The 12,898-nt window shown below is 45.3% G+C and overlaps 2 protein-coding genes and 1 long non-coding RNA gene across 5 annotated transcripts in view; 2 read left to right on the top strand and 1 right to left on the bottom strand.

The window, feature by feature from the left end:
• The window catches only part of LOC133144314 (uncharacterized), a 194,888-nt gene extending 188,618 nt beyond the window's left edge, over positions 1 to 6,270 (top strand). For 2 of the 3 annotated variants that reach the window (XR_009710650.1, XR_009710649.1), the window contains 6 exons: positions 1,355 to 1,474; positions 3,118 to 3,162; positions 3,776 to 4,006; positions 5,035 to 5,266; positions 5,352 to 6,036; positions 6,141 to 6,270. This is a non-coding gene — a long non-coding RNA (uncharacterized LOC133144314). Of the gene's footprint in view, positions 1 to 876; positions 960 to 1,354; positions 1,475 to 3,117; positions 3,163 to 3,775; positions 4,007 to 5,034; positions 5,267 to 5,351; positions 6,037 to 6,140 lie in introns of all 3 variants that reach the window. The other variant, XR_009710651.1, reaches the window with a different exon arrangement.
• On the bottom strand, positions 3,432 to 8,149 carry nsun2 (NOP2/Sun RNA methyltransferase 2). Its single transcript, XM_061266886.1, has 19 exons — positions 7,895 to 8,149; positions 7,486 to 7,643; positions 7,307 to 7,411; positions 7,131 to 7,236; positions 6,988 to 7,059; positions 6,836 to 6,920; positions 6,567 to 6,762; positions 6,402 to 6,476; positions 6,125 to 6,255; positions 5,945 to 6,018; positions 5,736 to 5,866; positions 5,376 to 5,472; positions 5,048 to 5,241; positions 4,892 to 4,984; positions 4,681 to 4,816; positions 4,452 to 4,532; positions 4,209 to 4,347; positions 4,089 to 4,128; positions 3,432 to 3,992 (listed from the first exon to the last, which is right to left on the bottom strand). Exons 1-19 carry the CDS (start codon positions 7,958 to 7,960, stop codon positions 3,698 to 3,700), a joined length of 2,274 nt encoding a protein of 757 aa, XP_061122870.1. The 5' UTR covers positions 7,961 to 8,149; the 3' UTR covers positions 3,432 to 3,697.
• Positions 8,150 to 8,630: 481 nt separating this feature from the next.
• Positions 8,631 to 12,404, top strand: txlna (taxilin alpha). Its single transcript, XM_061267674.1, has 11 exons — positions 8,631 to 8,909; positions 9,157 to 9,337; positions 9,424 to 9,660; positions 9,841 to 9,932; positions 10,022 to 10,192; positions 10,326 to 10,520; positions 10,591 to 10,710; positions 10,781 to 10,855; positions 10,937 to 11,029; positions 11,108 to 11,203; positions 11,356 to 12,404. Exons 1-11 carry the CDS (start codon positions 8,880 to 8,882, stop codon positions 11,677 to 11,679), a joined length of 1,614 nt encoding a protein of 537 aa, XP_061123658.1. The 5' UTR covers positions 8,631 to 8,879; the 3' UTR covers positions 11,680 to 12,404.
• Positions 12,405 to 12,898: the final 494 nt, after the last annotated feature.

Below are 12,898 nucleotides of genomic sequence, written 5' to 3'. Positions count from 1 at the left end.
GGCGAGATGAGACGTGTTTTGTGAGCTTGTTGTTTATAAAATGGTTCTCCCAAAAAAGTTTATTGCCACTTTGAGTTGATATAAAACAGAATTATGATGCATTGAGTATTTCAAGCACATAGCTCTGCCTTAAATGCTACTAGCTTAATGCTATAGTGTAATGGGAAACTCCATAGACAGGCTAATCCTTGAATCAACAGAGATTTGAACACAAATTATGGAGCAGCACATGTAGACAGACAGATGTGGGACCCTCCCTCTGTATTATACTGCCCCCAAGTGGACAAGGCAAGTGCTCGAGAAGGCGTAGCAAATTAAAACGTAACATTTTATGTAATAATATTGAAGAACACTATTTTTCATCTCGTAAAAAAATGTCGATTTATGCAACAGCTCATGAGATTCAACAGTTCAGACTATTTGTCAGAATGTCAATCCAAGAGCAAAAATAGGAAGTGACATTGACATAAGGTCCTAAAGCTTAAAGATTATAGGATTGGCCTATCTCCATGTGAGTCATATTGCTGTCATTATATAAGATGTGATTTGCGTGTGTCCTCTTTCTGCTCCCAAACACACAGAAGGCGATTTGGGAAGCACAAGGCTGCGAGACGCTCACATCGACACACGCGTTCCATTTTTCTGATCAGCTTTAGGTCTGATTTGCAATAACGACCCACCTCACCCTGCGTCGTATATCAAACAGCTTGGAGGCAGATGTGATTTTGTTCTTTACGGCGGCATGCATAATTCGGCCGGGGATCCACTTACGTGGAAATGTTCAATCATGAATGTGTTTTCCCTGCCTTAGTTGCACATGTATGGAACAAGACAAACATGGCGTGTGCGGATAACAAATGTCCTCCTTTTTTGTAGTGGACTGTAAATTGACCGTACTGGTACGCCGCAATCATCTAAATTAGACGAGTGGACAACACTGAGCCTCTCGTGCCATTCATGTGAGTGTGTCAACGTCAGTTAGCTCTTATGTAAGCTCTGGCAGCGGGATGGAGGCAACAGTCAGTTTTGGCAAGTCAGTCGCTCCGCCTTCCCCTGCTTCAGCATCGAGGCCATTCTTAGCAGACTAAAGCTCACTATAAATATTTTATATGGCACAGTGCATGTGGGAAAATGTATTTTTAGCAATTGCCTGCTTTCCTTGCACTTTGAAAAATGGTTTGTTTTATCATATCTGCTTCTAGCAGGCTTGGCTATGACATTTTCTTGAACATCCTGGAATTAAGAAGGAAAAAAAAACACAAAGATGTCTGTCAATTGAGATTGGATGGTTTAGCCTGAACGTGTTAAATCATGATTCGTCTTCTTTCTGGTTTATTTTGTTCCATCTTGCAAGTGGACCAATGACCGGCCCCCCTGCAGAGTGCCCTCTATCTCACCTTGATCAATCCACGAAATGGCCATGATTGCTGGAGATACAACAGCACATTAAGTTGATTTATCGAGGCAATCTCTGGTAAGAGCCATCCCGCACACACATGATTGTACATTTGGTCTCCTTTAAAGATTCAATAGGGAGAAAGTGTAACGGAGCAACAAATGCTATGGCAACAACATAGCCGGATGTCGACTTTCACTCCACCGCTGGCTCCTCCTCTCTTTGCCCTCCTTTCCTCGTCTCCTTCCTGACTGCCGTCCGTGCTGACTGCTAATGAGGAGCGATGCTTGTGAGAATTGAGAGTCAGGCATGCAGAGTTGCTTTGCTGGGGACGGGGGGGGGGGGGGGGGGGGGGGGTAAGAGTTAGCATTTTTCGGTGGGGTGGTGGGGCAAGATAAGGCCCGGGAAGCGGAGAGAGAGGGGAAAACAAAAAGCCAGGGATGTTCTTCAGCTTCTCTTCTCTTGCTCTGTCTGTTACTAGGCAACACCTGCAGGCATGCACTAAATAAAGCTTTGTGTCCGCCACTCGCCCCCCCCCCCACACACACAACCACCCACCTACCTCCTTGCCAACTCTCACTGCTCATCAAGCCTAATCCATCTCTTCTTCCTTTGCTTGTTGTCCCTCACCCATCCAGGAGACCCAAAACGACCCCCCCCTCCTCCTTCTCATTCCACCAGTCAATTTCTAAGTGCACAGTCAAGTTAAACATTCAAAAATAATAATAGGTTTCTAATCCAACACTTTAAATTTGTTATAATAATTAAAAAGAAAATTAGCCCCAAAATGTCAAGTATCGTCCCGCTTTGAATAACTCAACACGAGGATTTTCTAAAGTACTAGGTCCTTACTGCACACATACAATATTATTCTCTAAGTGTGTTTAGAAGACTGTACACACACGTGATCAATGTAAAAGAGCACTGAAGTCCGCCTCTCCGGGCGTCAATTTGTTCAACTCTTCTATTGTGCAACGCACTCGAGATGAACGTGGCTCAGAGATGTCAAACCCGGAGAGTGTGTCGCAGGAAGTGGATGAGGATTAAAGGGTGTAAACGCTGCAGCGTCACCGGATCAAATGCTGAGATGAAGGCCGAGACGTGTGTTTATACGCACAGTCTTTGACATTGACTAATTTTTGTAAAGGATGAGAACAGGCTTTGCACAATTATCAGATAAAGCCAGCAGGCATAGCCAGAGATTTAGAAAAGGCCTTTGCGGTGTGTGGTGATTGGGTTAATCCACACACAAGATTTTCCAGCCACTATGTGTGCGTGTTTGGGTGAATCCGCCTGGCTCAGTCAGTGTGGCCTTGCGTAACTGCTGGATTATATAATCCCAAACATAAACGCATGTGGACGAATGGGCATGGAGCATGCAAGTGTCTCACATGAGGAGGAGGAGGAAGAGGGATGAAGAAGGAATAAACATGCATTAGCGGCACTTCGTGCTACTTCAAGTGCACTTCATGACAAGTATTGGTGATGTCATGGCTTTTATTCCGCTGCAGTGTTCTCGTGAAGCACGACTTCTAAAGACGTCTAAATGTTCTTTCCGATTCAGGTTTCTCATCCCACACGTTTTCCTGACATCAAATCTTTTCATTTCCCTGAGGCTTCTATCATTTTGCAAAAGTGCTTCTCTACATAAAGTGAAGAAAATGTTTTTAGATCTCCTCATTCATCCTCCCTAATTTCATTTTTGCTTCACAAAATTCCAGATTTGTGCAGGATGCTGCAAGGTGTGGGTGTCTATCTTCTCTGAGGTGAGTCCTTGTTGTCATAACAGCCGTTGCCATGGTAACCCCACCAGGCAATAAGATCTCGACCAGCCACCGACAAAACACTGTACTCCGCTGTCTTAAATACATTTGAGACTTTTGAATATTTTTAATGTACGACCCAGAAGCATTCAGTCACATTTTTAATCTTTTTTTTTCCTCTACCCACATGCGCAAATAAGTTAAATATCATCCCTCCATCTTGTCGCGCTTATCTTGTTCATGATCCCATCTGTCCAAAATATGAAACCAACAATCTTTCACACCTTTATTCAGCTGAGTTTCCGCTCATACAGGTGTACCAAATGAGATAAGACTTAATATAAAACTCTTTAAAAATGCAAAACAGAAAATAGGTTTACGCCACTCGGCAGGTGGACTAAAGCAGACTGTGTAATTAAATCACAAAAAAGTCCTCTTCATTGGGGATCCCAAAAAAATAATTACAGCCAAGCTGTCTTCCATCTGTAACAACATTTTCGTGAATAATAAGCTCCTCCTTCCTCCTCTTCTTCCAATTTCACACACAAGTCTCTTTATTGTCGCCATCTTTTTTGGCTTCTGATGATCCGTTCTCACTCCCGTTCTCCAAATGCAGCTCCTTCTGCTCGGCCATCGCCTCTTCCCCGCCCTCCTCCTTCTCTTTGGCCTCCTCGTCTGTTGGCTTCCGGCCGGCCCCCTGCTTGTCCCGGAAGACCTCCACGCCCAGCATGCGTAGGTAGTGGTACCTCTCGTTGCGGGGGACGAAGGCCCGGATGGACGTCTTTCCTCTCCAGCCGCACAGTTGGATGGGACACTGAGGCTCTGCTGGCTTACTGGCAAACGAAAGGTAGAACACACAGAAATCAGCTGTCCCCCACCCAAAAAAAAAAAAAAGAACGGCTGTCCAAAACACACCAAAAAATACTTACTTGGGATTAGGAATGTACTTCAACACAATACTGCCCATCACTTTAAAAAAAAGATATATATAGATTAAGAATTAAGACAAAAAATTATGTATTGTAGGCTGAAACATTTTTTTAACGCACCTATTTTTTGGGCTTGAGTGCGGGCATCATCTTCTAATCTGTTTAGGAAGGGGTTTTCCTGAGTCAGCAACACCTTGATGTCTTCCACACTCACTGTGACAATTCTGGAGCGAATATACGGCTGCAAGGTGTAGATACCCTGTGGAGAACGGGGAGGGGTGACTTCGAAAATCCAATACTCTCCCCATGTAATTGAATTACGTTCTTCCGAGACAAAGTGAAAGATATTTAATCATTAATCACCTCTTGGGCCAGTCTAAAGGCACAACCAAACTCTTCCCCGTCGCTGTTGCGAGACCACACTTTCACACCTGTATTTATCACCTAGAAGGGAGTGTTGGACAGATATATATATAAAAAACAAACAAAAAAAAGGTCTTTGCAGTGGGCTGCTATTTTTACCATCAGTAGTACACTTCCTGAATCATAATCAGGGATTCCATAATTAATGAGGATTATATTTAGTAGGCACCTTCATGCGCTCGCTGTTGTTGAGCATGACGTTGCGCAACTCTTTGGACACCATGTACAAGTGTCTCTTCTTGCCCTCGTGCGTTCTGGTCAGCACGTTCATCTTGGGGAAGTTTGGAGACAAGTTGTAGAAGGATCTAGAGCAAATTCAACGAGATGTTAATTTTGACTTGCGATCTTTTTGATGGAATTTAAAAAAAAAAAAAACTCACTGCATGCTGGTGAAGACGGGGTCTTCTTCATTGAGGAACACAAAGGGATCTTCCTTGTATCCAGATAGCTTCAACTTTTTGGAGGGTGGAGGTCTAAGGAATGAAAGGAGTGTGAAATCTAGTCTGTTCTTTCTTTCCTCAAGCAGTGTGACTCACGCGCAGACGCCATCTTGTTTATCACTGGAACTTGCTCCTTTGGGTGCTCCCTCCTGGGCCTCCTCCACGTCTGCTTTGCTCTCAGCGCCGCCTTCCTGCATCTGCTCCCCTTCGGGAAGACTGGGAGACTCTGCAGGAGCCACCAGGGAGCTTTGCGTTTGGGCTTCGGAGCCAGACGGGGCCTCTTTTCTCAGCTGGAAATGAGCAGGACAAGTCGAGGTAAGTGTAATTTGTTACCAGCTGTGAGGAGGAGAACCGAACAGGTGAACAGTGCCGTTCTTGGTTTTCTCTCTTCTGGTGACAGATCATCTGTGAAATGACAAAATACCTTGGGATATCTCTTGTTCCAAGGCATTGGGGCTTTCTTCATAAGCACAGCCACAAAGAACCCTCCCGTGTTCTGGTGATGCGGCAGAATCCTCATACTGAGGAGAAAAGACTCTCTTCAAATGTGACATTTCAATTTCAATTCATTTGTTTTCCCACACTGCAGAAGTCATTATGTCACTAAATGCAGCCAAGCGTATCATTATTTGAGTATTTATTCTGGTGATATTGCTAAAGTAATGTGCCTTGGCGCAAATAAAACCTGGTAAACACTGGTATAGAGCTAAATTGAGATTTACCCCCCAAGCATTTAATAAAGCAAAGTATGTGCCAACAGTGCCCCCTGCAGGTCAGTCCCTACCATCTCTCCAGATGCATGCCAGCCAGCTTTTCTGCATCTGTTGGTGGAAACATGGTGGGCCTGATTTGAGTGTGGCGACTGGTGGGAACCTCCGACCAGTCGGCGTACCACTTGCCCTCTTTAGTCATCAGCTGGGGAGATAGGGCAATCATTTTCAGCACATTATCCGACCATTTGACATCGTAGCGATTAAAATAACATCTTCATACCTTCCAGGAAGTCACGCCGGGCATCCACTTCAAGCCGGGCATGTCGGAAGAGCAGTCGACCAACTCCAATGCTCCTTATGGGACAAGCGAGTGTAAGTAAACTGAAGGTCACACACACACACACACATGATGAGTGACATCAGGAGCTGCACTCCCCCCCCACCAAACGCCGCTTAATACCTTCGCTTTTCTCCAGGAGTGCCGCTATGACAGCTTCGTCCTCGATGGGGTTGAGGGAACAGGTGGAGTAGACCATCCTGCCACCCACGGCCAGCTGTTCGACGCCACGCACAGCGATACGCATCTGGAGACTTGTGAGGGGAAACCAACTTTTACAATTAGCGCCGCAAGAGCACTCGCCGTAGCCATTAAAAAGCGATTTGATTAACCACAACAACAAAAAACTGTTTGATTACTTAAGAGGGCGCCTAAACCCATAATCGCTGCCTCCGCTCACCCGTGAAGGTGCAGGCTGTTGCTGGTCGTCCACTTCTTCCACACATCGATGTTCTTCCTCATGGTGCCGTCCCCGCTGCGTGAAAACAGAGCAACTGTCTTGAGAAACGGCCAACTTCTCTATTCCCTTCCATACGAGGACAAAAAGATGCCCGTTTCTTCAGACCTGCAGGGCACGTCGCACAAGACGCGGTCATAGAAGAGGATGTCCTTCTTTCCGTCCGCGTCTTGGATCTGCAGCATGGGGATGCAGGAGGCGTCATGGTTGACCACCATGATGCAGGGGCTATTGAGACGCTTGGCCTGATGCACCAGAAGGTAGCAGCGCTTGTTGTCCACGTCGTTGGCGATGACGAAGCCCTCTGGAACGTATCGATACAGTCACGCCTTGATTTGTGAGTTTAATTCGTTACGCGAGCACGCAAAACACTGTACCTGGAAAGGGCACGTCCATGTCAGAATGAAGCATTTCAATCAGCTGAGCTGTCTTTGAGCCAGGAGCTGCACACAGGTCCAAAATCTACACAAAAATATACATGTGTCTTTATTGTACGGTTCTACGGGTGCATCTCAATGAATCTTAGGACCTTGTGATGGGACTCAATCTTCAGGAGAAGCGGCGGGATCATGCTGACGGCTTCCTGACGGCTAATGTTACCCTGCAAAAGGTAAAGAAAAGAATTTAGAGTCTTTAAAAGCACTGTTCGTTTTTCTCTTGGCTCAAACTCACCGAGTCTGTCTCACTGACAAGAAACTGATGGAACTTCTCCAGCAGGGGAGACTTTCTAATAATCTTACGACTCATGTTGGTGTGCCAGGCTTGCTCGTCGGGATACCTGGAAAAGTGGGCGGAGTGAGCATTTCGTGTGACGACGCTTGTTGCAACCATCTCAGGATGAAGATTACCAGCTAAGAGGCTGCGGAGCCTCGATCTTCTGACCGTCAATCTCCAAATCCTGAATTTCCTTAAAGTACTTTTCCTTCAGGCAGTGAAGAATTTCTTTGGCGTGGCTGGAACCAGAGAGGGACAGACGTCGATGCTATCCCAAAAAGTGGGAGATCCCTGTATGTTGTAGCCATCTTACCTTTTATATCCAGTGATGCGTATGGTGGCTGGAAGTGGTTCTCTCATGGCATCCATAAACCTTTCAAACTCTCCTTCTGGAATTAAACCTTGTTCCTTGTAGTAGTGCTCAAACAGCTTGTTTTCCTTAACAATGTCAGCATAACCAGCACCCCAGCCCTGAAAAACAGAGTTTTCCACAAATTTGTTTTCTTTCTGGTTTGGAATAAAGAGCATCGGATCATTTGAATGAACGACATTTAGCCTGTGGTAATAAAGCAATCAAAATAAGCTTTGCATTGCACTGTTAGCAACTACAGTTGTTTGTATGCTCTATATAAACAACACAGCATTATTAGAAAGGCTGGAGATTGCAACTCGAGTTTTCCGAGTTTTTCTTCCAAGATTTATAGCAGAAGAGTGACTCTTACAGCGTTGTCTCTGTGGTCTCTGCCAGTGGGTTGGTTTTTCTGTCTCTGTCTGCTTCTTTTCCCCATTTTGGAGAAGATTGCAATTCTTGAGCAAAGTATACGAAGCAGCGTGGTTAACGCAAATAACTCAAAGTGCTGTACAACTTCGGTAAGAAGAGTGAAATTGCAATATTATGCTTTTAACCGCAGAGCCGCATTGAGATATTAAAGACCTGGAGCGTGTGTAGTTTCTGGTACACGTGAATCAGGACCCCTCTTAGCTAGCGACAAAATATGCCTAAACGAAATACTTTTGGAAATCAATGCATTTATGTCCGTGTGGATGCAAGAACAAGGTTTTTGTTTTTTGTATTTATTCAACAGAACTTGCTTACTACGAGACAGAAAACAAGGACATAAACTGTGGCGTACCGGAGAATGATAAGTGTGTATCCTATGGTTTGTTCATTTTAATTGTAATTTTTAAAATAAACTTGGTTTGATGAGTTTTAAAGATTTGGTTATTATATGCATGTATGAACGCTCCGGGAAACAACAGAAAATATTAAGGAATTATTGTCAGGCAGCTCCGCAGGCGACATGTTGTACGTCAACATCGCTGCCATATTGGATGTGGCAAAGTCAACGATCCTTCCATTTTTGCCACATCCACTATGGCGGCGTTTTCAATGTATTTTTGGGCGCTCTAAGCGGTATCGCTGTATGTGCGTCTATGACAGTAAAACCACCATTGAAACAAACGAAGAAGACGAAGTTCTAACCGGAAGTCTGCATCCTCGAGCTCACGTCCAGTCAAGCTGTTAGCAAGCATTTCACTCTTTGAGTCTACAGAAATAGTCTATTGTGTCGTACAAAGAACGGATATTGTTCAAATTATTGGACTTAATAAACGTATTTTTTTTCTTATTTATGTTCTTTATAACTGAAGTGACGTACTGCATCTCGAGATAATTTTGCCCATACTGTTGCTTACCTTCTTCTGACAATGAGTGGTAAAGTACAAAGGAAAGGAAAGGTAAGGTCAAATTCTGCGTTAACATATTCATGTATTTCATTGCATAGTTATATACACCAAGTTAAATGTCACCATTTACAGCGCGTTTCTTTTCTGCTGTTGGGGAAGACTAGTAGGATTAAACTTAAAACTGGTTCTCATTGAGCAGAGGCGAAATGAGACTTTACAGCTAATGGATAAACTCGCAGCAATCCTCATTATGCACCGTATTAACCTGCAAACAAATGTATCCATTTCAAAAATCAAGAAAAAACAGAATGCTGGGACGAAGAAGCAAGACCTAAAGGAGTCGGTCACCCGTGACAAGAATGTGGCGACTACATCAAAAGGGACAGAGGCCGTTGTGGCTCCGAAGGACGACGTGGACAGCAGCAGTAGCCCCAAAGAATCCGAAATGCCACTTGAAGGAGATGAGGCAGTGAGTGAAGGTAAAATCCTGGAACAATATTTATTACTGGAGATTAGTGTAACTTGGGTATGCATTTTCTTCTAACCAATGCCTCTACCTCTTCAGCGGCGGCAGCACGGTCTCGTGACAAGGTCAATGAGCTGAGCCGGCAGCTGGAAGACATCCTCAGCATCTACTGCATAGATAAACACTCGGATGACGCCCTGGCCAACGGCCAGTCGCTCAGCCTCGACTTCAACGGGCTTAACAATGACAATGGGGAAGACGGAGACCAGGGAGGCGCTTGCGGTGGAAACAAAGAGCAGAAGAAGATGCAGGAGAAGAAAAAAGTCAAGGGCCTGGGTGAGGAAGAGTGGCAAAAGTGCTCGCAGCAACATACCAAAAATAATTGCCCCAAAATGGTACAAGTTGTGATTGAATGTACAGACAGGAAGCTCATTTATCTACTGGTCTGCAATTTATACTTTATTTAGCAAATGTATGAAATACATTTCTATTCCTGTCTTTTTTTTTTTTTTACAGGCAAAGAAATCACCCTCCTCATGCAGACTCTCAACACATTGAGCACCCCCGAGGAGAAGCTAACAGGCCTCTGCAAGAAGTACGCTGAACTGGTGAGCATTTTCTTCTCCATTTTTTTTTTCTCCCTTCAAAATCAGAAAATGTGCTTTTCTTAACGGCATTGGTGTGTTTGGGTAACAAGTTGGAGGAGCACCGAAACAGGCAGAAGCAGATGCGGGCGCTGCAGAAGAAGCAGACGCAGGTGGTGCAGGAGAAGGACGGCCTGAGGAATGAACACAGCAAGGCCATTCTGGCTCGCAGTAAGCTGGAAAGCCTCTGCCGGGAGCTGCAGAGACACAACCGAGCTCTCAAGGTGCGCACACTCACGGAGCCCAACGAACGCATTAGTGTAGCCCTTCAGATGTCACAATTTATCTTTTGTTTTTTTGTATCACGTGTCATCCATCCCCTACACTTTAGTTTGGATTTGATTTTTCCCTCCGCAGGAGGAAGGCATCCAGAGGACCCGCCTGGAGGAAGAGAAACGAAAAGAGGTGACTTCACACTTTCAGACGACGCTCAACGACATCCAGGTTCAGATGGAGCAGCACAACGAGAGGAACGCCAGCCTGCGGCAGGAGAACACGGAGCTGGCCGAGAAGCTCAAGAAGCTCCACGATCAGTTCAAGTTGCGAGAGGAGGTGCGTCGTCGCCGCTTCGAGTGTGAAAAAGAAACATTTCAGCTGGGCTAAATGCGCCTTGCTTGTCCAGCACATCGAAAAAGTGGTGAAGCACAAGGACCTGCAGCAGCAGCTGGTGGACACCAAACTTCGCCAGGCGCAGGAGCTGCTGAACGAGTCGGAGGAACGCCACGACGCCGAGAAACATTTTGTAAATGACGACACGCACGTCGGCGCAAGCGTCCGTTCTCGCGAGGGCTCAACTCTTTTCTCTTCATCAGCTGCTGCAAGAGGCGCTCGAGTCTCAGCGCATGTGCGAGCTGATGAAGCAGCAGGAAGGTCACCTCAAACAGCAGGTTTCCCATAATGCTCTGCTACTGCTCCATTTTAACGCTGACTTGAAATGCACCACTAAAGCTTGTCTTGCGCTTTCCTAGCTCTCCCTGTACACTGAGAAGTTCGAGGAGTTCCAGACCACCTTGTCCAAGAGCAACGAGGTTTTCGCCACGTTCAAGCAGGAGATGGAGAAGGTGAGGAGTCTGACGTCTTTACTGGAGCCGCGTCTGGCCTAGCTTTGACTTTGTGCACTTCCCTCAACATTTGAACAGATGACGAAAAAGATCAAGAAGCTGGAGAAGGAGACAGCCATGTATCGCTCCAGGTGGGAGAGCAGCAACAGAGCTCTTCTGGAGATGGCTGAGGAGGTAATGACAACTCAAATAAACGGTGCCCAATATTTTGAGGACTGACGCAAATAGCAAAAATCCATGAAGCAAAACTCAAAACACTATGTTCTGCTGAGAGGTTTTGCATTTTGGTGGAAACGCAACGTTAGTTTTCATGTTTCCTCGGCCAGAAATCCATTCAGGACCGCGAATTCGAAGCGCTTCAAGGTAAAGTCCAGCGGCTGGAGAAGCTGCGGCGCGCCCTCAAATTGGAACGCAACGAGCTCAACAAGAAAGTACAGAAGCTCAGCAGCACACCCGCGGCGCCCACCTCCGACTCGGAACGCCCCTCCCCGACGCCCACGGACTCTGCGCCGGAAGGCGGTTCGGACGCCGCCACGAGCAGCGCCAGTCACGCTCTTCCCGAAGGTGGCTCCAAAGAAACAAATTGTAAACCGAAACAGAACACGGACACGCACGTGGAGGCGCCACAGCCTGTCGCCACGCAGGAATGATAACAATACAACAAACACCTTTCAACACGCCTCCTTTTCGGTATTCAGAAATCAAACTCTTCTTTTAAGTCTCGCGTTGCATTTAGATTTTGAATCCTTCACATTACATTCACAGCATCAAATCGAATCAGTTTTGAAAGTAACTGACCACGTGACATCTTGATTTTCTACTAACTGATTTTACATTCCCTCATACTTGATCGCTTCAAGAGCCATTACCATTACATTACACGTAGTATTGTGAACGCTACTTGACGGAACTCTAAAGATGTCACCAATATTAGCCAGTAATATTAATGTCCTCTACATATTTTTGTGTGCGTTTGTTTGGGGACCGCTATGCAACACACACTTCCTTGCTTTTTTTTTCCTGTGGCAGTCTGAAGTGGAAAGCACTTAGAATGTATTCTTTCTCCGTCGTGTCCACACACCTGTCGTCTTTCACACAAGTAAGAAATTCATAGCTCTCAAGCTTTGATTATTACCTCATGTTGAAAAGTTTAAATGGAGGAATTGAATTAGTTTTCCTTAAACATGTCATTTCTTGTTTAGACATACATTTAAAAGCCAATGATTCCGTAGCACTGGAAATTTATGTATTTCCTTCTCGTCGCAGACAACAGATTCATTGAACACGCAAAAGAATCACATTCCTTTTTTCTTTTGCTGTGGTTTTGTCTCCTTCTAATACTTTACATTTTGTTAAATAAAGGAACTGAATAGTGGATTTTTTTGGTAAGGCTTTTTAGCATTTTTTTTTTATTTTGAAATGCGATGCTTTTACTTTCTTCCGGTTCATTCTCAAGTATCGTATTTTGAAAGCCCAACCCGGAAGTGTTGTCGTGCCCGTATTTGCGTTGCCTTGACGTTGGAGTGGCCAATTGACAGAAAAAAACAAGAGATGGCTGCGGGACAAGACAAGTGGATCGGGCCAATTGCGACTTCGGAAAGCTCTCGAACGTGACCTTGACCGTCCACTGAGCTGTTCCGATCTCTGGGTTGGCTCCACGGTGGCCGCTTGCACCATCGTGTTCCTCCGGCCTGCGAACACTGACACGGGTGAGCATCGTCCAGCCAGACGGAAGCGATTTGGGCAATCTTATTTAAGCCCGGGAGACGGTAAGTAGCATCTTCTGATTCAAACATATTAGTCGTGATTATATTCCATCTGCTACTGTTTTTCGTGTACCCTAAAAGGACAAGGTTTATTGTATCATGT

Source organism: Syngnathus typhle, linkage group LG20 (assembly GCF_033458585.1).
Source record: "Syngnathus typhle isolate RoL2023-S1 ecotype Sweden linkage group LG20, RoL_Styp_1.0, whole genome shotgun sequence".
In the NCBI taxonomy this organism is placed as follows: domain Eukaryota; kingdom Metazoa; phylum Chordata; class Actinopteri; order Syngnathiformes; family Syngnathidae; genus Syngnathus; species Syngnathus typhle.
Note: the sequence above shows the minus strand (reverse complement) of the source record. Positions and strands in the feature narration are given on the sequence as shown.